The 21,486-nt window shown below is 55.9% G+C and overlaps 1 protein-coding gene across 7 annotated transcripts in view; it reads right to left on the reverse strand.

Moving 5' to 3' along the window:
• Window positions 1-214: 214 nt before the first annotated feature.
• CRAMP1 (cramped chromatin regulator homolog 1) overlaps window positions 215-21,486 on the reverse strand; it is a 60,892-nt gene continuing 39,620 nt past the window's right edge. For 2 of the 7 annotated variants that reach the window (XM_082644905.1, XM_082644903.1), the window contains exons 7-20: window positions 20,649-20,734; window positions 20,052-20,175; window positions 19,136-19,217; window positions 17,484-18,650; window positions 14,963-15,140; window positions 13,103-13,284; window positions 12,941-13,015; window positions 10,831-10,912; window positions 9,537-9,937; window positions 8,719-8,781; window positions 7,982-8,228; window positions 7,028-7,192; window positions 5,941-6,086; window positions 215-4,149 (exon numbers count right to left, since the gene is read on the reverse strand). In XM_082644905.1, coding sequence (XP_082501031.1) covers window positions 3,985-4,149; window positions 5,941-6,086; window positions 7,028-7,192; window positions 7,982-8,228; window positions 8,719-8,781; window positions 9,537-9,937; window positions 10,831-10,912; window positions 12,941-13,015; window positions 13,103-13,284; window positions 14,963-15,140; window positions 17,484-18,650; window positions 19,136-19,217; window positions 20,052-20,175; window positions 20,649-20,734 — 3,163 coding nt within the window. In that variant the 3' untranslated portion in view covers window positions 215-3,984. Of the gene's footprint in view, window positions 4,150-5,940; window positions 6,087-7,027; window positions 7,193-7,981; window positions 8,229-8,718; window positions 8,782-9,536; window positions 9,938-10,830; window positions 10,913-12,940; window positions 13,285-14,962; window positions 15,141-17,483; window positions 18,651-19,135; window positions 19,218-20,051; window positions 20,176-20,648; window positions 20,735-21,486 lie in introns of all 7 variants that reach the window. The other 5 variants (XR_014296083.1, XM_082644908.1, XM_082644907.1 and 2 more) reach the window with 5 other exon arrangements.

A 21,486-nucleotide genomic window follows, 5' to 3' on the forward strand; every position in this document is an offset into this window, starting at 1 on the left:
GAACACTAACTCAGAAATGGGAAGCAAGGGATAAAGTGTGCCAGCTGTCTGATTTCTAGCTCAAAAAAACAAAACACATTCAGCAGTGTTTTGTTGCTCAGTTACACTGTGGACAGCCCATCGATTCCTCTGAGATCTCACCAGATGAGAGCTACTTGGGCTGTTTGCAAAGTGCACACTTAAAAAGAAAAAAGCAGAAACAGTAATTATTAGATCAAGTATTAGTATGTATTTATGCACAATAATAAAAACAGATTTACAAGTTGAACTGGAAATTTAAACATAAGAAGTTTAACAGCTTTTGTTTATTATATTAAATAACCAAACACCTTTTATTCCCAAAATTGGTAAAGAATAAATAATATAATTTACAATATGGTACAAAAAATAATCAGGAAGGACAGGCATTCTGCTTTATACATACACTGTATATGTATATTTATAACTTATAAAACAAATTCACATCTCAAACAAGCCGAAAACCTTAGATGATATGGCTTAACGATTATTATAAAAAACAGCAATAAGTTCTGCTGCCCAGAAGCTCTAGAGCCGGTTATCCTGTTACAGAACAAAGGGCATGGGCTACTGTAGTGCTTCCAAGACTTAGCTCACCTAACACGACTTACAAGTTACTGTAGGATTAGGAGAGTTTTGACAAGTCAGGAAAGGTTTGCTGTGGGTTTCTTTCTTTTTTTCTTAAGACAAAGTGCCATATTACCTCCTAAATGCAGCTGACAGATCTCAATGTTAAAAGAAAAAGAAAAAGCAACTGCTGTTTCCCTCCTCAAGTTGTTTCAAGTGTCTTTTATTCTATGACTGTTCTTTGCACAAGTTTGGATTCAATGGTATGATCTAGTTAAAGATGCTATTAAACTGAAAAGACACCACCAGTAATGAGGCTATGGTACAGAATGCTAGAGAATGGGACTGAGGTGGGAAAGCAAGTGGATCAACCGATGAAATGGTTCCAAATACCCCGACTCCCTGAGCAAGTACCCTATGCCCAGAACACACAGAGGGATGAGAAAAATGCCATCACGAACCTTATGTGGAATCACGAACTTCAACCTGCTTCTGCACCTTCTGAAGAATGGAATGCTCATCACTGGATATTCACAATGAAGAATCAAGGCAAAAACAACTCCCTTGAGACCGAAGATATTCAGTCTCAATCTTTAGAAGAGATGAATCAGCAAAAAGATCCCTGACAACGTTAGAGTGACTAGGGGAAGATTTTTCTGAGAAACTGACCTGGTCTTAATCACAACATGCTCAAATGCACAAAGGAAGCCACAGGTGTATACTGACACTACCACAACTTCCGCTGGAAGGGCAGAGGGAGACGCAGAAGTGGGAGGCGTCTCTGCTTGGGTCTTTTGAAAAATTCTAGCCTTTAACATAACAGTTGCTTATTTTCATACATATATAATCATTTAGGCTGGGAGAAAAGGCATCCATCATTTTAATGCTACAGATGACACCATTTTTCCTTAATATGGCAGGCAAATGCTTATACCTGTCTGGTTGCTAGAGAAGCAGGTTTCTCTGAAATCATGTCAGCTTTATTACAGGTGAGAAGAGTCAATCCACTCTCCTCTGCAACTCACCTCCCCACTGGATGACACTGGCCAGTCAGCTACTCCCAAATGGAGTCTGTGTGGGAGACCCAAGAGGGAGGTGCTGCTGAATAAAGGGCCGACAAAGTCTTATCCAGATCTCCAGAGTTTTCCTCCTGCTGGACGTCCACAGGGTGACAGGTGCCAACCTACCGACCAGACTACTGTGGGGTGTCCCCTGATGGATAAGCAGCTCGGGATCGCTACTGTCCCTGGCACAGTGCCCACTGCCATTGGGCACTGCCCCCAGCATTGATGCGGTAATGCTACTTGGCATCTCTGGTCCCAGACAGTGGGAATACAAGAAAGCTGGCAGTGGCCTAAACTTGGCCTGATCCACTGTGGATCTAACCGGGTCGGATGCCCAGAGACAGACCTACTGATCTTGTTTGGCTCAATAAGGTGCTAATTTCAGGAAGCTGATACATTGATCACAAAACACAAGCTAGTTTAAAGAGACTCTGGACTCACATACTGCTGTCTATCTCTCTTAAAGTGGTACCACATCCCTTTCTTTCAGACCTCCAGAGCTTTGGGACTGTTTTCTCAAGAGCCCAGGAGGGCTGCCCACACAGGCTTTTCTTAGTGATGTTTGTACCTAAATCCAGATCTGAAAGAGGGAGGCCACATGACAGGCAAGAGCTCTGAGGAAAGCTGGAGAGGAAGGAAGGAAGCTACCGCCTGGAAGCCACTGTCCTGCTTCTTCTGCGGCTTGGAGGGGACAACCCGGCCTGCAGCTTGGAGCAGCCGACCATGCTGGGGAGGCAGCAGGATCAAGAGCGGCCCCTCTGCTTGTACTCACGAAGAACCTTCCCCTCTCCTTGCACACTGGCTCATCTCTTCGTGGGGGGCGGGGGCGGGTGGGTAGGGGGAGGAACCAGAGGAGAGGGCCCAGCTGGCCTCGAAGGCTGCCGGTCCACCGTGAGCTGGGAGAGAGGCAAGGTGATGAACACTAACGGTAGTGGGCTGGGGCGGATTCAAGAAGCCACACTGACTGCAGCTGCCGGGCGGGGGTAAGCAGCAGGTGGGGTGGTGCCCCAACACCACAGCACTGGTGCCCAGCCACACGGGGTGTGCCTGGATGGTGGTTTGTGTGTTTGGCCCCGCAAGGCTGAGAAGGCAGAGGGGCTGTGTTAACTCCATTCTGGGGAAAGACTGGATGTTGCACTACCCGAGATGGTGACGGCTGGTCATCCGAGGAGGCTCAAGGAGCACACCAGAGGGATCTGGGTTCAGCGCACCCTGACTGCGCGTGATGTCTGACCCTTGCCTGGATTCCCTGAACAGGAGGAAGAGAAACAGGAGACCATGAGGCAGAAATACAAGCAAGGGATTATACATATGCATTGGGGCATACTCTGCACTAATGCCAAGGAAAAGAAGAGAGAACTTTCCCTGCAAGTGGCATCTGTCCAAAATGCTAGGCAGGAACATGTTAGAAGTTCAAGATCATCAGGAAAGTCTTATCTGTAGTCAAATGAGTGCTTGGGGATTACCCTAATAGAGAGCAATAACATCTCAGATCACCGAGAAGAAACGTGCAGATAGACGCAGCGAAGAAACCAACTAAACAGGAACCCTGTTCTTCCTCTCCAATGTCTCCTAATTCTCAAAATACGAGAAAAACATTTTCCGACCAGCTTAGCGGGATTGTTTTAAAAGTCCACACAACCCGCCTAAGACATGATTCTTTTCTCCCTTCTCGTTGAGTCAGTCAGAACAAAAGCTCCAGAGGAGGAAGCACTAGGCCATGGTCAGGATTTCTGGGGAGGGGGCACCAGTTGTGCTGCCCCAGGACCCTCCCACTGCCCCGTGACTGGAGTGTCCTCTGCAGTGTCCGCTGTTTCAGGTCATGCCCAGCTGTCCTCCCTGTCCTCGCACTGCAGAGGGAAAAACCGGAGCAGAGGGTGGGTTTGGCGCAAAGAAGGCAGCAGTGCCCTGGAGCCTCCCTGCAGAGAGCGGGAGGCCGTAACAACAGCCAGGCCCACCACTCCTTCCTCCCAGAAAGAAAACGCCCTGGAACGTCTGACACAATGACCGAGGCAGAAGCGTGGGTACCGTGCAGACCCTAACACATGCTCCTGGCAGGGGATGGGTCCGACGCCAGGGCCATATCTGACACTGGCCTTGCCGAGGACGCTCCCTCATTGCCTGGCCACCACTGCCTCGGCCTGCTGGGACATGGCTGTCTGTATGTTGCCCGTTCTGGGTGCAGAGGTGCCTCTGTTCAGACTGTCTCCTGGGAGTCTGGGCTTGATTTATGTTTTCTCTCTTCTAAAGAGGGCTACCCCTATGACGTTTGAGGACCACCAACCCTGTAAGCTGTCCTCCGCAGCCTCCGGGCTGCCCCAGCCATGAGGCACAGTCACTGGGACAGGTCACCGACCGGGGGGCCACCTCCACCGCCATCAAACAGAACCTCTCGGCGGCCAGGCTCAGCGATGGACAGCTCTTGGGCCAGATCATTGAACCGGGATATGTAATCGATGCTGTTTTCATTCATCATGCACACCAGCTGGGAATCCACAACCTGTGGGAGAGGACAAGGGGAGACAAGTGAGCAGGCAGCTGGCCACCACAGCCGGACTTAAGTGCAACTCCCTCTACACTGAGGGTGAGAGTCCCCCGGCAGCCACATCACAGCGGCTCCCGCACTCCAGGGACAACCTCAGAATCACCTCCATCACTGCGAACACTCACTCTGTGGACAAGTATGCACTGTGAGCCCGGCCGCCCAGCTGTCGGGTCAGAGTGGTGGGTCCCCGGGGAGGACGGCCAATGGACAGAGAGGCAGAGGGAAGGCAGCAGAACTAGGGACTGTGGGGTGGCCTGAAGGAGACAGAAGCGGAGGAGGGAGTTTGCCACGGGCTTGCGTGTCAGAGGAGGCCTTTCTGAGGCGGGGTGTGAGCAGAACTGTGGGAGCAAGTCATGTAAAGACACGAGGGAAGCACATTCCCGTGAGAAGAAACAGCAGGTGCAAAGGCCCTAAGGTGGGAACAGCCGGCTGTTCAAGAAACAAGAAAGATGGTGGACGTGACAGTGAGTAAGGCACAGAGTAGAGACCAGAGTGTGCACAGTGGGGCCTCACGCATCAGGACTGTCCTGTGGGCAGAGCCAGCGAGTTTACTGTCTCCTCCCGCGCTGGACCGGACTGTCGGCCTCATGAGGATGGGGCCTTTAATTTGTCCATTCTGGGCTTGTAGCAGTGCCCGGCATCTAGTAGGCCCTCAATTAATATTCATTAACAAACTGCTTGATATAATGAACAAATACAAATGAGAAGCCTTCGGAAAATTCTGAGTAGAGCACAGGATGAACTGAACTTTAAACTTTTTACTACAAGAAATTTCAAAAAAACTGAAATTTGTTTTCAAAATCCCCTCGGATCTCGAGATTCACGTCCAGACACCGAGAAGCTGAAGCATCCTGGGAAGCAGCTGTATGAGCTTTGCTTGATCCAGGTTCCCCCCGAGTATTGACTATGAAATGCTCGAGGGCCGCTCACAAGTGCCTCGACAGCCCAGGGAGCCCGTGTTGGGGAGATGCTGCTCTAGGACTTCGGCAATGAGCTGGGGGCTGGCCAGGGGCATTCTAGACTTAGGTTCTCCCCTCAGCACAGCCTCTGTCTAAACTCCTACAGTACCTGTTACTTCACGCCTGGAGTCTTAGTTAAATGTACCCGTCTTCACTCCCTCAGCCCTACTTGCCTACAGACACCACTCAAACCTAGTGGGATGGAGGCCTGGGTGGTTGTGTGAGGCAGCGGCCTGGACAAAGAAAAGAGGGATGCTGCATTCCAGGCAGAACATGGGGGTGACACACTGCCACAGCATGACTCCCGGGTCATCACGTGATCACAGAGGAGCCTCTGCAGAAGCCCTCCCCCCATTCGGAAGGTCAGCCACAAGCAACGACACCAAGGTGCTGCTCAAGGGTCCCCTCTGTCAGGTGGCAGCAACGATGGCACCGCCACTACCGCCTCTTCTCCTCCGCAGATCAGGAGACTGAGCAGGGGGACACAGAGTCCCTGCCCGAGGTCACACAGCTGGTGGAAGACACACAAGACCCAGAGCTGCCTTCAGAGCGCTGGGCTCAGCCATGACTCAGGGTCTGTCACCTGCCGCCAGCGGGACAAATGCCGGCCCAGCACTGGCAGAGATTCCCTCTCAGGAGCAGTCAGAGGCTGGGCTCTGTCCATGACAGCTCCTGACGTGTAAGCCTTGGTGAGCAGTTCTGAGTAACCACACAGGTCTGCAGGAGGGTCTGGCAGCTCTGGGATGGAGGCTGGCACCCAGGCTTGGGGGGAAGGTCGTGTGCTTACCTCGGCGACATCAGCCAGGGACCGGGACACAAACGAGTCGCGAGAGTTGCCATCCAGCAGGCTGGGGCCCAGAAGGGAGGTGCCGCTGTTGGTCCCGACGGGGGTTGGCAGCATCTTTCGGCTCTTCTCTGGGGAGATGAAGCTCGCTGCAGAGAGGAAGGAGAGGCCCTGAGCCGGCTAGGCCTGGACTGGTCCAGGGAGGCCCGGCCGGGCCCTGCGGGCATCTCGCTGCTCGCATGGGCACGGTGCTCCAGATGGAGGCATCAGGCCACACCTGCCTTTCCTCCCATCGTGAGCCTTGGACAGTCCCCTGCAGCCCGGGAAAGCCTATCTCATTTTTCTAGGGGCCCCACAGTGTTCCACTGTCTGGCTACCTCAATGTAAGGTTGTTTCCAATTTCTCATGATTTCTGTTCGACTTTGCAGAGTCTGCACTGCTCTCTGTGACTTTCTGAGCACGCAATGCGCATTGGGGGCTGGCTCCCCCGCACCACCCAGACGAGAGCCCCGGCTTGTTCGGGGCCGTCAGGTGTGGTGCTCCCACATGGTACTGACCCAGTTGGTCAGCAAACAGCACGCTCCACGCCAGGGTGCACACCCTGGCTGCTCCCTACAAATGCAAAGTGCACGGACCCCAGATGTGCCTCAGAAGCTCCTCTGTGCAGGAAACTGAAGCTGGTGCGTCTTTCCCTAATAGCCCCTTCCCGTCCCACAGGCACCGCTGGTGACGAGGATGAACACATCCTGTGAAGGCTCCGATCTGTCATTGCCATGCCACCATAGAACAGAAGGAGGGGAGCAAAGAGGGCGCAACATGCCGGCTCCTTCCACCCTGCCCTTGGCAGTGAGCCTGGGTGGAGGGGCACAAGGGACTGACCGCAGGATGGACGTGGCTGTGGTTACAGGGTTTACACATCTGCCAAAGCCTAGTGACCTGCACACTGGGGCCTGGGCACTTTCCCACATGTAACTGATGCAGAAAAAAACCCTAAATACCAAGGAACAGCCCTGGAGGGGCTCTCTGCCAGGAGCGTGGAGAGTCCAGACTCTGGCTCTGCTCGTTCCGGCTGCCCTCCACAGCGACTCACCAAACAAGCTGCTGAGTGAGGAGTCTGTGGGGTCGCTGGGGCACCACTGGGGGTCGTGGGTCGGGGAGGCGATCCAGTCTGGCTGGGGGCTGCTGGATGGGGAGGGGAGACTCTTGGAACTGTCACTGCCGTTCAGTTTTGCTGGAGAAAGAGGGACTCCTTCACCTGTCAACCAAAATCTGGGGTCAGAGCCGGCATGTGGGGTGAACAGCCCCACTTCCCCCACCTGCCACCAAGGCCACGGAGTGGCGTGGCATGCACTGCTGAACTGGGAGGCCCAGGACCTCACTGGGCCCCCCAACAGCAGGGACCCGTGCCCATCTTCAGAGAATGACACTGGCCACAGTGGATGGAGACAGGCCCTGTGCTAAGGGCGTCACCTACACCCTCTCCTGCTGCTGACGACAGCCCTGCAAGATGTCCGTGGCTCCCAACACACTGCTAAGGAGAACAGGCTCTAATGAGCCGGTGACCAGCCCACGGCCACACGCTGCCAGCTATTAGCTCAATCCACGGCCTGAACTCTACCAGCTGACGCCCACCATACCGCTGCCCCACAGCACCGTCCCCACAGGCCAGGGGAGCCAAGGCCCACAGGTACCAGTCCAACCCCTCCTAAAACCCACAACCCCACAGGCGTGCTACCCAGGTTCAGAACTGACAAGGAGATGGCCCTGCCTGATCCCCAGGCTGGAGATGCCTCGTGGGCCCGCTTTATCTCCCAAGGCCAGGTGCAGCCCCGCCAGACCACGAACAGGCTCAGGTCCTCTACAGGCCTTGTCCGCCTGTGCTGCCCCTGCCAAGGCTGGGCAGTGCCTTGTAGGTGCAGAGGCTCAATGCTCAGGACAGCTAGATAGCAAGGTGCCTGGAGGCTGGCAAACACTCAGGTGGGAGGTCAAGGCCCCTGGGAGAACTGACTCCAGGAGGGCTGTGCAGAGGCACCCTGCTCCTTACTGTACTGGCCGGAGCTGATGGCGATCTCGATGATGGAGTCACTGATCTGCGTGGCAGGCTCTCCCTGCGAGAGCACGTCCTCGGGCGGGCCGGGCAGGGAGATGTCCAGCAGAGCAGAGACGTTGGGCGGAGAGAGCCGGGTGCTGGAGGCCTCCGACGAAGCCAACGGTGTGGAGAGCCCATTGTGGAGAGGAGCCTTGGACAGCTCGGATAAGGAGAGAACGGGCGAGTTCTGCGGAGACAGATACTGTTGAGACACGACAGAGCAGACAGTCCATACCAAACAATGAAAAAGCAACCTTGGTCCTGCACAGCAGTGACTGAGTGACGGGGACACCAACAGAGAGGCAGTGACCCGAGCGGTCACTCATCCTTCCAGCGAGAAACACACTCAGGGAACTTCCTTCTCCTGAAACCCTCGAGGGATAGCACACTTGGGAGGCCGGGCCGAGGTGGCCTGGATCTGCTTCCACCCACAGCTGACAAGCTCCTCCTACCCGGCCCAGAAAACTCAGTCCTTCCAGAACTGTGTCTCAATCAGCCAGCCTGAGAGGGGAGAAGGGAAGCCTGAGATGGGAGCCGCGTGTGCACCAAGGAGGCAAGGTGTGGGGAAGGACGGCCGCTGGGCATCGTGAGGAGGAAGCCCGGGCCCACGAGCAGGACCACGAGGGTGGGGTCCAGCGCTGGACGAAGTCCTGGGGCAGCTACTTTGCTCAGCAGCCAACAGCACACTCTACCTGGAAACCGTCTGCCACCGTCTCCTGCCTCGAGGGGACACTGATGAACGGGTCGTTCGTGCCCTACGAGAACACCAGGAATATGCCAGTGAGCGCTGGCCCGGCACCTGGCTCCTGAGGAGAGCCGTCCACCCCACGGCTCCTAACAGGCAGGAGCACGGGGGTGTAGGCTGGAGAGCTCTCCCTGGGAGCACAGGAAAGCCCACTGCTCTCAGAATGGCCCTCACGTCCCCAAACTTGAGACCATTTGTCAATTCACAGTCAACTCCAGTCCTAGCAAGAGGGTGACCTCAGGGTCCTCAGGCAGGGCTGGGCTCTGCAGTCCTAAGTGGCCGCCTGCCTTGCCCACCTCAGGCAGCCCTCAAACAGGTGGGGGAACCGGAGGAGCTGGAGTGCCGGCGGGGCTGCAGAGCAGGGCCCGCTGAGGTAGCACCCAAGTAGCAGGGAGTCAGGGGTGGACTGACAGCCAACTTGGTGACATGGCTGCTCAGGTCGGCTACCTTCGCTGCAGGCAGACCTCCTGTTCAGGCCGGCTACCTTCACTGCAGGCAGACCTCCATGCCCGTCTTAGTTGAGGATTCCCTGGGTCACATGGCCAGGCCCACCCCACCCGCTGTGCCACATGGTCTCACTCAGGCTGAGACTTCCCTGTTCAGTGACGCTCCTCTTGCTCAGCAGGCCCGTCCCCTCTAGAGGCAGAGCTGGAGTCCAGCACGACCTCAGCTCATGGCCTTGGCTTTCAAACCAGGACTGGAGATTGACCATCCCATCCCAGAAGCTGGTGGCCATCTCAGAGAAGCCCTTCTAAACACACTCACCCCTACAGCGGGGATGGGGTCTCCATTCTGGTGGGTGCCCGTGGAGTCCTGCCCCGAGACAGTCACCGTCACCTCATCTGAAGACAGCGGGGAGATGCCAGACAAGCCATCGGCATCCAGGACGGGGAGGGGGCTCCCAGGGATGATGCCGGCGCTTTTAGCTGCTAAGTCGATAGCGCCTGGCAACAGAAGCAACGTGCAAGTCTTTGTCTCCTGACGTCCTGAAATGCGCCCCAGAGGGGACAGCCCATGTGCAGGCCTCATTTTCATGCCAGGGCAGAGTCGCAGAGACTTACTGGCCAGGTGGCCTGGGGCCTGGGGTGGCAGGACCTTGGGCACAATCGGCCGGGACAGAGCCGCTTTGGTCAGGGAGGACTGAATGGGCCGGAAGGAGCCTCTCCCTGTGAGGACGAGAGTGGAAGCAGACGTGTCAGGCACACGAACTGATGGCCTCTTGCCACACGGCGGGGGCTACACGAGCTCCCCTTCATGGCCACCGTCCGGATCATGGAAGCCGAGCTGGAAACCACCAAACGTCCCAACGCTTGCTAACTTGGGGAAGTCAATGGTCACACAGGGCCCTGGTGGGGAGAAAGCACTGTCGCCCATGACAGCGGCACCACCACTGCGCTTCCTGAGGGCTGCTGAATGGCTGCGGTCACTACTGTCAGCCCACGGGAACAGCCCTTTAAGGGTCTGTTACACCTGAGCTGAGCTACAGGCTCCTCTGAGGGGGTCAGAGAACCAGACTAGGATCGAGGTGCTGCCTCTGCAACCTGGCTCCTTCCTGGCAGGCTTTCTGCCATTGAAAAGTAGGTGTGAGAATGAGCAACTGTCTGGGTCTTGTGAAAATCAAGACCGATAAAAAGGTAAGTCATGGAATGTGTGTTTCACTGAAGGAGTCTCACTGTATAAGATTTACTGCAAAGAGCGAGGGCCTCACTGAGCTTACAGACCAATGAAAGCATGAGTCGCACACCCTAAGGACACATCTGTCCCATAAAATGCCTGACAAGACGACGTCATGGATGGGGTGGACCACAGACCCTTCTCTAAACTGAACCAAGCGGAGCACCCCAACCAGGGCCATCTGAGCCCACCTTGGGAGGAAGCTGCCTGTGGACCACCAGTCAGGAGTCCACGCCTGCCCGCACCGCTGCCCATGTTGATAGAACGGACCCAGGAAGGCTTGAAATGTCACTCAAAGGGCCACAGGAACAAATGGCTGCAATTCCCAAAGACGGGGCCGCGCAGGTAAGGAGCGAAAGCTTCCCTGAGAAGCCCCGGCACTTACCAGTTATGGAAGAATTCGACAGGATGGAGAAGGAACAGACATTGTGGGACTGGTTTTCAGACGGTCTAGGAAGCAGTGTTCTCTGTGGAGGGAAAACTGGCAATATTAGGTGATGGAAAGACCCCAATACCGAAAATCACCCAGGAAACTAGTGCTAGATTGTAAAGGAATGTTCTAGAGAAGAGGGAGCTGAGTGTAACCAGATGGGGGTTCTGGTTCTAGAGTTGCTGATACAAGGGCTTCCAAGACAGTCTGAGGATGGCTGTGCTCTGTAGACCCCAGACCCCTAACACTGGGTCCTCTCTGAAAAGAACCCAGGGAATTGAAGCTCCCCAGGGAAAACTGGGGGAATGTCAGAACAATCCACCTTTTATCTAGAACATATGGATTTGGCTGGAATGCAACTAGTCCTATAAATATTTATAACCATTCGATGTGGACTGTTACGAGATACCCCCGCGTCTGGGTGAAGAAAATCAAGTTGCCGCCTGTATCGCAGGGGGCCAAGGCCATGCGGCCCTCCACCCCATCCACGGTCTGGTGCCCGCTCCTCCCTGTCACACGCCCAGGGCTCCCATGTGTGAACCATCAGGTCCCAATGTGCTCAGGGCACCTTCATGGTATGACGACTACCACCTAAGACGAAATGGAGTTCACTGCTGACACTGTTAGCTGTTGAGGTGAAACACTGACAGAAAGCATCTCTCAGGCAGGAAGTGTCCAGAGGCACTGCAGCTCTGGGCGCACAGCTGGGTTCTTGCCCCACTGGGGCTCCCCAAGGGTCTGCCAGGTGCCGCAAGGCAGCAGGGTGACTGTACACGAGGTGACAGGCCCTGGTGTCCCCTGCCAGCCTCACGCCTCTTTGAAAGAGCCAGGTGGGAAATCCTTTAGGCTCTGGGCCTCGCGGTCTCTGTCACAGCTACTCAAGTCCACCCCGGCGGTGTGAAAGCAGCCGTGGACAGCAGGGAAATGAAGTACCGTGGCCACATGCCCATGAAACTTTTTATAAAAACAGTAAGTGAAAGAACCACATATGAAGTGTGATTCCATTTATGTGAAATTATGCGATCCCTAGAGACAGGAAGTGGCTCAAGGGCTGGGGAAGGGGCGGTGCAGGTAACGGGCCAGGCTTCTGTTTGGAGTGATGACACAGCGGTGGGGGCTGCACACCCCTGTGAATATACTAAAAACCCTGAACTGTATGCTTTAAACAGGTAGGCTTCATGGTATGTGAATTATATATCAATAAAGCTGTTTACAAACAAAACAACAACAGGCAGCTGAGGGCACCCTGGCTGTGACCCTGGGCTGTGGGGTATCCTCTCAGCCAGGGAGTGTGCTCCCATGCCCAGGGCAGAGGGTTAATGTATTTAACCAAATATACCAAAATTAAATGCCCTAACGTTGAATTAGCCTGCACAAAAAAACCCGTGGGACTTGGAATAAATTTTCCTTCCTGAGATCTGTCATGCAATCTCTCATTTCTAAATAAATTACTTCCAAGAGAGGAAGAGATTTCTGAGTCTAACAAAAGGAGACCTATGCATTAATTCAAAAACATTCATAAATTTCCAGGCCCATAGTTATTTCAGAATTTCAGCTTCACCTCTGTTATCTTTTTACCTCCAAATAAAAATGCCCTCTTTCTCCTGTGCCTCTCATCCCTGGATCACCCCTCTGGGTCTGCAGGTGGCATCCATGGGTCCTCCCAGAGTTCATTACCAGCTTGGGAGAGGTCTGGCCTCTGGCCAATCCATATACCTTGCCAACTGCTTCCATTTACTACATACTTATAAATAGATGTTCTGAGAGTCCTCACATATATTCCTATCTGGGACATCCTTGGAACCCAAATCCCAAGAACTTTCTGTCTTTTTTGCAAGCGGTTTTCATGCTGTACCAAGATTACCTTTATTTTCAGGTACAGTTAGGGTCACTGTTACTACTTTATCCTGTTAAGAAGAAGAAAAGAAGGGGCAGGGATTCTCCCCGCTTCACATGAAAACCTGAGACACAGGAGGACACAAGCGTGTCCTGGGCAGCTCAGCCGGTGGGAGGGAGAGGCCAGCCTTTGAGGCCAGGCACACGCAGACGTGGATGGGCTCCTGACCTGGACCACCAACGGCTTCCGCAGGTGCCGGTTCCGCAGCTTCCTGGGCTTTGGCAGGAAGAAATCCGACTGCATCTGTGAGGAAGACAGTACTGACCCTGAGAGTGTTTTCTCCACACACACGGGGCAGCCCAGCAGCAGGGAGGCGTGGGCCCCACTTACGCTGATGGAGTTCAGATGCTGACGGAACGTCATTTCTGTTTCCTTGTTGGGAGAGAAGAGCTTCCCATGTCGGCTGTTGGGTGGCAACGTTGTCGGGACGGCAAAAAGGCCACCATCTGAGTCACCGCTTCCGGCACTGGAGGGACCGGCCACCAAGAGGGGCCTCGGGGGGTTTCTCAAACCTAGGGAAGGAGAAGGGAGAACAGATACAATGGCACTCACCCAGCAACGCCTCCAGCATGGGAGGGGTTCCACCGGGAAGAAAATCAGAAAGGAATCCTTGACAACCTCTCTGGTTTCCTTAAAGGGAATTTCCTATATCTCAGTGCTGTAAAAACCTGCTTTTCTCCCTTTCTCCCTGAAATTCTAGTTCCCACCATGTAAGCAGATCAGAGCTTTCCTTGATCTCTGTCCTCAGTGGGAAGGGCAGATTCACCTTCAAAGACTTTTCAGAGCTAGAAGAACCTTCCAGATCATCTAGTGCAAACCAGAGGTCAGTAAATGTTCTCTGGACATGGACAGACAACAAAAGTCAGCCTCGAGGGCCTCACAGTCTCTGTTGAACTCAGCTCTACGGCTGCAGCACAAAGGCAGCCACGTGAGCCAGTGGATGTGGCCATGTGCCAATAAAACTTCATTTACAACAAGCAGGCTGTGGACCACGGTCTGCTGATCCTTGGTCTAAATCTCTAATTATACAGAAAACAGACCTAGAGATAAAAAGACGAAAATATTTATTTAGGAACTACTATCTGGGGACTCTCCTTGCTGCTTTCATCATCATAGGCGCTGCTGCAAAGCACCCTCACTTCGTGGTAGGGACGGGTCCCCTTTCTTTATTCTTTATTTGCAAATCTGTGAGGTTAAATCAACACGCACAGAGTCCAGAGACCAGGTCTTCTAAGCACCTGTCTGGATTCTAGCACCGCAGGCACACTGGGCTAAAAGCATCCTCGATCGAGGAAGAGTGTGGATATTTAAGAGTTCACAGAATTACAAAACTTTAAAGCCAGAGGGAGGCGGCAAAGACTATACAGGCTCCCAGCTAGCCCACACCACCGGCTGACGCCTGAGGAACGCGCCTTTGCCTTAAAGACAACCGATTCAGAGTCTGCCGCTGCCCCCTTGTGAGCCACGGCAAGGAAACAGGATAAAGGTCAGGAGGGAAATGGAAAACAAGAACTGCAGGAGGTGGGGAGCCTGACACCACAGCAGCCTTATTCTTTAAAATTCATGCAGAATGAACGATTCTAGCCATGACAATCTGTTTTATTAAAAAAAAAATACTAAGCAAGTCAACTGATGACTCAGAGAAACGAGTCACGTTTATCCTAGGGTTATGTGCCACGTAACCCAAAAAAGGACGCTGAATTTAAATTACTTCCCAGATACAACCATGGACCAGCAGGTAAGCCCATCTTTCTTTCTAAGACTTGTGTTCAACTGCTGGGGAATCCTTTAACTGAAGGTTTCTTTATTCTAATACTTTAGATGTAAAGAAAAACAGTCCCTGTTAAGACTCAGAAAGAACCAACCTTTCTCATGCTTTAAGCCACCAACTCGGCATGATATGGAGACTACTGCTGACCTCACAAAGCCAGATCCCCCAAAGTGACCAGACTGGCAAGGGTCCCCTATGTTTCCTGTCGGCTCCCGCACCCAGGACCCCAGAGCCTCTGTGACGGGCCCTGTGCTCACCCTCCCCTCGAGGAGGCAGTGATTTCTGTACCCCACACCATCCGCTGGACTGCAGCCGACTGAGTGGGGCGAGGCCTCAGGCAGCCCGGAGCTCTCAGCTCTGTGCAGCCCGCAATGCCCAGCAAGGACCCAGGAGGCTGCCTGTGGCCGTCTGAGCCTCACCTGAGGAGCAAGGTGTGGAGCTGGGAGAGAAGGTCTTGCCGTGACGGAGGGCAGCCTGGTTTCGAGGGCAGCGTGGGCTGCGGGAGCTGACAGTCACCACCTTCCCCGGGGGCGTCGACGACTGCTCCTCCTGGGCGGGCCTCACTGAGGCCGTGGAGCCAGTGTTCGCTTCTGGAGCCTGGGACAGAAACGGGCCAAAACATTGGCCAAACTCAGCATGGAACAACACTTGTGGAGTGTGACGGGACAGCAAAGGGCCCAGGGTCATACTCCATGTCGCAGAGGTTGGTGCCCCCAGGCCCTCAGGGGAACAACCGCTGTCCTCCAGGAGCCCTTCTGTGTTCACTGCCGCAGTGGCACGGACAGGGCGTACCCCTGCACCATGACGGGAGGGGAGGCTGAGCGGCAAGCGACAGGGACTCTCCTTCTTAAAGCTTCTTCTGATTGTGAGTCAGAGGAAGGAAATACAGATTAATTTCTAAAATCAAACACAATCACAGCCAAGGAGTCCTCTGCTTAGTCAAAATCTCCACCTCAGGGGTTTCGTGGGCCCCTACCTGAGGCCGCTGCCTCCACTTGCCTGGCTGTCACTGAGTGTTGGGGTCCTCGGCCATAGAGGCACCCCTTCTACTCACCTGTTCTCTCCCATGACTCCACCGTCCTGCCCCGCCCCCTCAGTTCTCCCCAGCACCCACTCCCCATGCTCTCACCCAGCCCCACTTGCCCTGCACCTCTTCCTCTGTCTCCTGTGCCCTTCGCCCTGGCCTGACCCACCTTCTCCTTTCCCTGGGACCCCTGCTGTGTCCCTTCCTACTCCATTCACTGGATCTCGACACTCCCACCTCCCACCTGAGTGCCCGCCAGCCTCCAGGGGCAGGGCGGGGCGGCCATCGCTGCACTTGTTTGTCAGCGTCCCATCTACAGAGAAATCGCAGGGAGGGGCCGCCTGGCCAGGCAGGCCATCTCTAATTCAAGGTCCTCTATCTCTCCTGGGGCCTTGAGCAAGCAATTCTCACACCTAAGCTGCATCAGAATCACGAAGCAGGGCATGGGGGTGGGGGTGTCTCGTCAAAACAGTCTCCTGGGCTGCAAGAACCTGCATCCCTCACGAGTTCCCAGGTGATGCCGAGGCTGCTGGCCGGGGATCCCGCCTCAGGAACCACAGATCCGAGCACCCTGCTCTGCATCCTCTGCACTTCCAACTCGCTCTACTCTCCTCTCCCAGTTGAGGCTGAGGCCAAGGCCAGCACCTCGGCCGTGTTCCAGAACTCCCGCCTCCTTAGGAGCTGGCCTGGCCCAGCCTCCTTCCCTAGGGGTCTGGACATGCTCCGGTCTCCCCTGTCTCCGCTCCTGACCCCTCCAAAAGCCAAACTTGAAAAAGTGTTTTAAACTCATCATCTCTGTCCGGTCACTGCAATACTGCCCACGCCTGCCCGCAGGTCACATCCACACCTGAATCCAAAGTCCACTGCTGGCCCTCGGGCCCCCCCCCAACGAGAGCCAGTCCCACGTGGCGCTCATTCCCCACCACGAGCTCTGCTGAGTGCCGCCGGAAGATGGTGGGCAGGAGCCCAGGGTAGAGGCTCCTGGAAATGGGGCAGAACACAGACCACGTGCTGTCTGCCCCAGGGAGCAGGAGGCGGGTACATGTCACAGCGGTGACATGGGCGCACCTCAAGTTTGGTTCTGACTGTGACCCGAGCCCCACTCCTGTGAGGCCACCACGCTGAGCTTCGGCGCATCCTCCTGGAACTTGTGAGCCTCACCTTCTAGTGCACACGTGCCTTTCGGGATCGACCTGCCTCAGGACGCTGCTCTCGCGCCCAGAGAGCGGCCTAGACTTTCCGGTTGCAGTACCTTCCAGCCCACGTGTGGGCTCTGCTGGCCGGCCTCCCAGGAGTGGGGGTGGGGGGGTGGTTACAAGCCGTGGCCAGGCGTCCTTTCCCTGGGCCATGGCAGCCACTGCCCCCAACAGGAGCCTCTCAAGGAACCTGAGAACACTCCAACCAGCCACCTCCCGACAGGGTCTCCTGGGTGCAGCCCACCCAGCACAGCCCCTCCCAGCTCCACTCCCTGCACCCAGGCTGCACCCCCACTGGCCTCCAAGGATGGCCTTTCCAAAGCACACACTCAACCTCGCCGTTCCTGCTGCAGAAACCTGCAACGCTCCCAGCCCAGCTCGGCTCCTGGCCGTGGCTGCCACCTCACCTCTGCACCTCTGTCCCAGGCTCTGTCCCCTCGGCCCACACACTTGGGCTCAGTGGCATCTCTGGAGCCAGGCAAGGTGCAGCCCGCGTGAGCCCCATGGAACGAGGGCCTGCACTGCAGGGAACCGGAGCCCCAACCACGTGCTCTGTGCAGCCCACTCCAGGGAACGAAAGGCGACCCCCGGACCACCTCCTCCAAGGAGCCTGCGAGGCCCCAGACCACCTGCCACAAGGCCGGTCTTTCCTCTCTGGACCTCAGCCACCCAGCCGCAAGCCCTTGGGGGGCCAAAAGGGCCATGCTGACCCACACTTACCAGCCGGGGGTTGACCTCGGTGGAGATGAGCTTCAGGAGACAGCTGAGGAGGCGCTGCTTGTGGAAGGTGCTATGCAGGGAGCCGGCGCGGGAGCCCTGGGCCTGCCCTCCCGGGGCCTGGCCCTCAGGGCCCAGCACTGCCAGCCAGTCGTACTCTAGCTGCAGCTTGTTGGGCTTGCCCATCATGAGGTAGACTTCGGCCAGCGTGAGGCTTTCAGAGGTCTGCAGGTTCCAGCCCTCCTCGCGGAGCTGCTGGGCGAACCGGCTGGCAGGGACGTCCTTCGGAGGCTTGGCGGCAGGCTGACTCTGAGGTGGCGGGGGCTCCAAGGGGCTCGTCTTCTCCTGGGGTTCCTCCACAGGTGCATCCGCCAAGTCTTTAGTGCAAACGTCCAGCTGGAGCCTGGGGCTGGGCTGAGGCTCTGAGCCGGGCGGGACGCGGACAGGGGATGGTGCCCTGGCCCGGGCGAGGTCGGCCACCTCTGCACTGCTGGGGACAAGGGTCTCTGGGGAGGGGCACCCTGAGGGCCGTGAGTCTGTGCAGCGGCACTGCTCAGGGATGATGAGGTCCTGACAGGACTTCATGTAGCGGGGGAAGGGGTCGAGGAGGGAGAGCTCATCTTCCAGGTCTGGGAGCTGGCCGCAGGCACATGCCAGGGCCCCAGGCTCTCGGGCAGGGCCGTCCCCACCCTCTGCAGCAGCGGCCGCAGGGGTCTTCTCAAGCCGTCCCCCAGCATCCTGGAGCCCAGGGGGAAGCCTGTCGGAGGCGTCCGGGCTGCTGAAATTTGCAGCGGCCCCCTCCCCAGGGGCACTTTCAGGGGAACTCTCCCCAGAGCTCTGCAAAGCGTCGGTGGAGGGAGGGGGCCGCCCCCCGCCCTTGGCCTCGGTGCCACCCCGTGGGCACTTCAGCTGGCCCCTGGCTGTGCCCTGCCCGCTCTGGATGCCCAGAATCTGGGCTGGGGGCAGCGTGTGGGTGTCCTTGGTGCTCTGCTTGCACCGGCCGCCCTCCTGCCAGTGCACTGTGCAGAAGGCCTTTGAGTGCACCACTCGGGCCACACCCGGCAGCGGGGTCAGGGTGCAGTTCTCCCCCGGGAACAGGTGCAGTGCCACCTTCTCCTGCGATGGCTCCGTGAACGAGTCCTGCAGCTGCTGCTCCTCAAACGTCTTCCGCTGAGCGCACCGTCAAGGAACCACCTGCAGCAGCTCACACCCTGAGGTCCAGCGGGGAGACGCGACAGGTACTTCCTTCTTTCCGGGCTCCACACCCAACACTCACCCTCCTAGCTGGGAACTGGGCAGGGCTACAAGCCAGCCAAAGACACGAAGATGTAGGTGTGGGGCTGTCCTCGGTCACTTTGTTCAACCTGCTGGCAGGGATGCTTCGGCCACACCCTGTGGGCCAGATGGCAGCCACTTACAGCAAGGACGGCTGCTGTGACAGAGTTCTAACACTGCAAGGAGGCCAAAAAGGGGGTTCAGACCCAAAACACAGAGGATGAGGGGCTGTGGGTTTTAGTTCTGGTTCTACACCATCTCATGGCACACCTGCTACATGCCTGGGGGCCCCGCTGCAATTCCAGGACTGAGAAGGAGACTTCACTCTCAGGCAGCAGGTGCTGCGGAGCCTGGGGGTGGCTTTAGTAGGAAAAGGATACAACTCGCACTTCATGAAGTGCCCACTTCTGCTTCAGGAACTCGATGAGGCTGGAGACCTTTCGATGGAGCTCCACGATCATCCTACAGAGAAAAGACAGATGGGGAATGGGAGGCTGGGACATGGGGGTACCTTCTAGGAGCCCCAGAGGCTGTGGCAGGAAGATGATGCCAGGGGGTCTCGAGGCCAGAGCCATAATGTCCCTGCAGAGCCACTGGTTCCTTTTCTAAAAACTAACTCTTTAATCTGAGATAACAGGAGACTCATGAGAAACTGCAAGAAAAAGTAACAGAGATCCTGAGTGCCCCTTATAGCATGAGGTCTCAGCCAGGACGGGGGCCTTGGTACAACACAACCTTCTCTTCTACCAGCTCCCTTTGGGGTCAAGAGGGCGGGTCTAGACTCAAACCCAAGAAAATAAAAATACACATGGAAGGAATGAAGTCCTGATGCAGGCTACGACACGGATGAACCCTGAAACCATGATGCTCACTGAGAGAAGCCAGACAGAAATGACCAGTATATGATCCTATTTACATGAAATGTCAGAATGGGCATATCTTTAGGGCCAGAAAGTAGACCAGTGGTGCCCTGGGGAGTGGGAGGAGGATGCACAGTGAGTGTTTAGTGGGCATGGGGTTTCCTTTCGGGGGCACTGAAAATTTCTGGAACTAGAGAGAGGTCATAGTTGTACAACACTGTGAAGGTACCCAATACCCCTGAACTGGGCCCCTTAAAAGGGCTCACAGTTAATTCCGTATTATGTGAATTTTACCTGAATCTAAAGGCATCCCCCACACTACCCTCAGGTGGTGTCAGAGTACTGGAGTGGCGTCTGCTGCTCACCCAGGGACCCAACACCGCCCCTCCAGCCCCGTCCCTCGCAGCTCACTCCCCCAAAACGCATAGCGTGCTACCTGAGCCGCGGGTTCTGTGAGAGGCTCTGCACACGGGCCCAGGCATGGTTGTTTCGTGGCTGCAGCTCTACGGGGACTTTCAGGGGCAGGCGCACTGGCTTCTGGTCCTCTTCGTCACTCAAGCCTGCGACAGGAAGGGGCCGTGAGAGCCTGGCACAGACGGACCCTGATGAGAAGGTGAAGTCCTCGGCCAGACAGCTAAGGGACCCAGAGAGGAGTAAGGGGCAAACAGCCCTCAGTCAAAGTGGGACTGGCAGGAGCCCCAGCAAGGACCTGGTCTAAAGGTGCCAGAGTGGCCAGCTGCACATCTGCTACACCAGAGCCGCGGACCAGCCATGGGAGACTCGCCCTGACACCTCGGATGCTCCGTTTGAGGATGGCTGGGACTTCTGAGCTGGACTTGACTCACGAGAGGACACACCGCTATGACACAGGGTTTCAGGTCCAGGAGCTGCCTGCTGGCAGGACTGGATCATGCAGGCTCAGCCGCCATGTTCCAGCTCAGCCTGGCCATCACTAAATGGAGCCAGACAGAGAGCCTCCCCGATGGGAGTGAGCCCCAGGTGCGCGGCCCAGCCCAGCCCGTGTCTGACGTACCGTCCGGGTCACAGAGCTTCTTCAGGGCACGGCACATGGGCGCTTTGATCCGCAGGTTCCTCCCTTTGTACCGGACTGTGGTGGCCCTGGGAGAGGAGTGTTAAAGAAGCGCTGAGGCCTCTAAATGAACAGTCACTCCCACCCTGCACAGTAACTAAGGGCCCCGGCTAAGCAACCACCCTGGCCTCCAGGGCTCATGCTCGGCCCCACGAGGGGGCCCCACACGTCCCCAAGAAGCTCCTGCGATCGTAGGCAGATGCGCATGACAAACGACAGAGCTGACTCTGGACCTTCCCGAGCACGCGTCACGCTGCAAAGAGGGCACCTGCCGTTCAGGACATACCCTGCCCTCCTGCCTGGTGACCCTGAGAGCCCTCTCACTGGAGCCCCAATCGGACGTCAGAAGGAATGCTCCTCCCTCTCCTCCAGGTCCCCAGAGCAAAAGGGCTCACCCACCTCTACATGACCTCTCAACCAGCCCCTAGGTGACCACCTCTGCAGGTCAGTGACATTCCCTAGTCAGTCCCTCTGCAAAACACACTAGGGGGGCCCGGAGAGGACAGGACACTGGAGGCCAGCAGGCATGAGTGCAACATGCTTGTGCTCCCCACAATGATCTGCAGGCAGGCCCAGAAAATCAGGAGGGCCTGCCCTAAATCTGTCACAGCTATGGGTGACACTCTACCTGAAAACTGCTGTGACAGTAACTTATATAATGTTAGGATTACATAAATTAAAGAAATACTACTATTAACTAATGAATATAAAAACCACAAAAAATAGCTCCTTCTAAGAAACACACTTGGAGTGCTTTGGGAATACTCAATAAAGGTAGATT

This window comes from Mesoplodon mirus (assembly GCF_964341445.2).
Source record: "Mesoplodon mirus genome assembly, chromosome: 15".
Lineage (NCBI taxonomy): Eukaryota > Metazoa > Chordata > Mammalia > Artiodactyla > Ziphiidae > Mesoplodon > Mesoplodon mirus.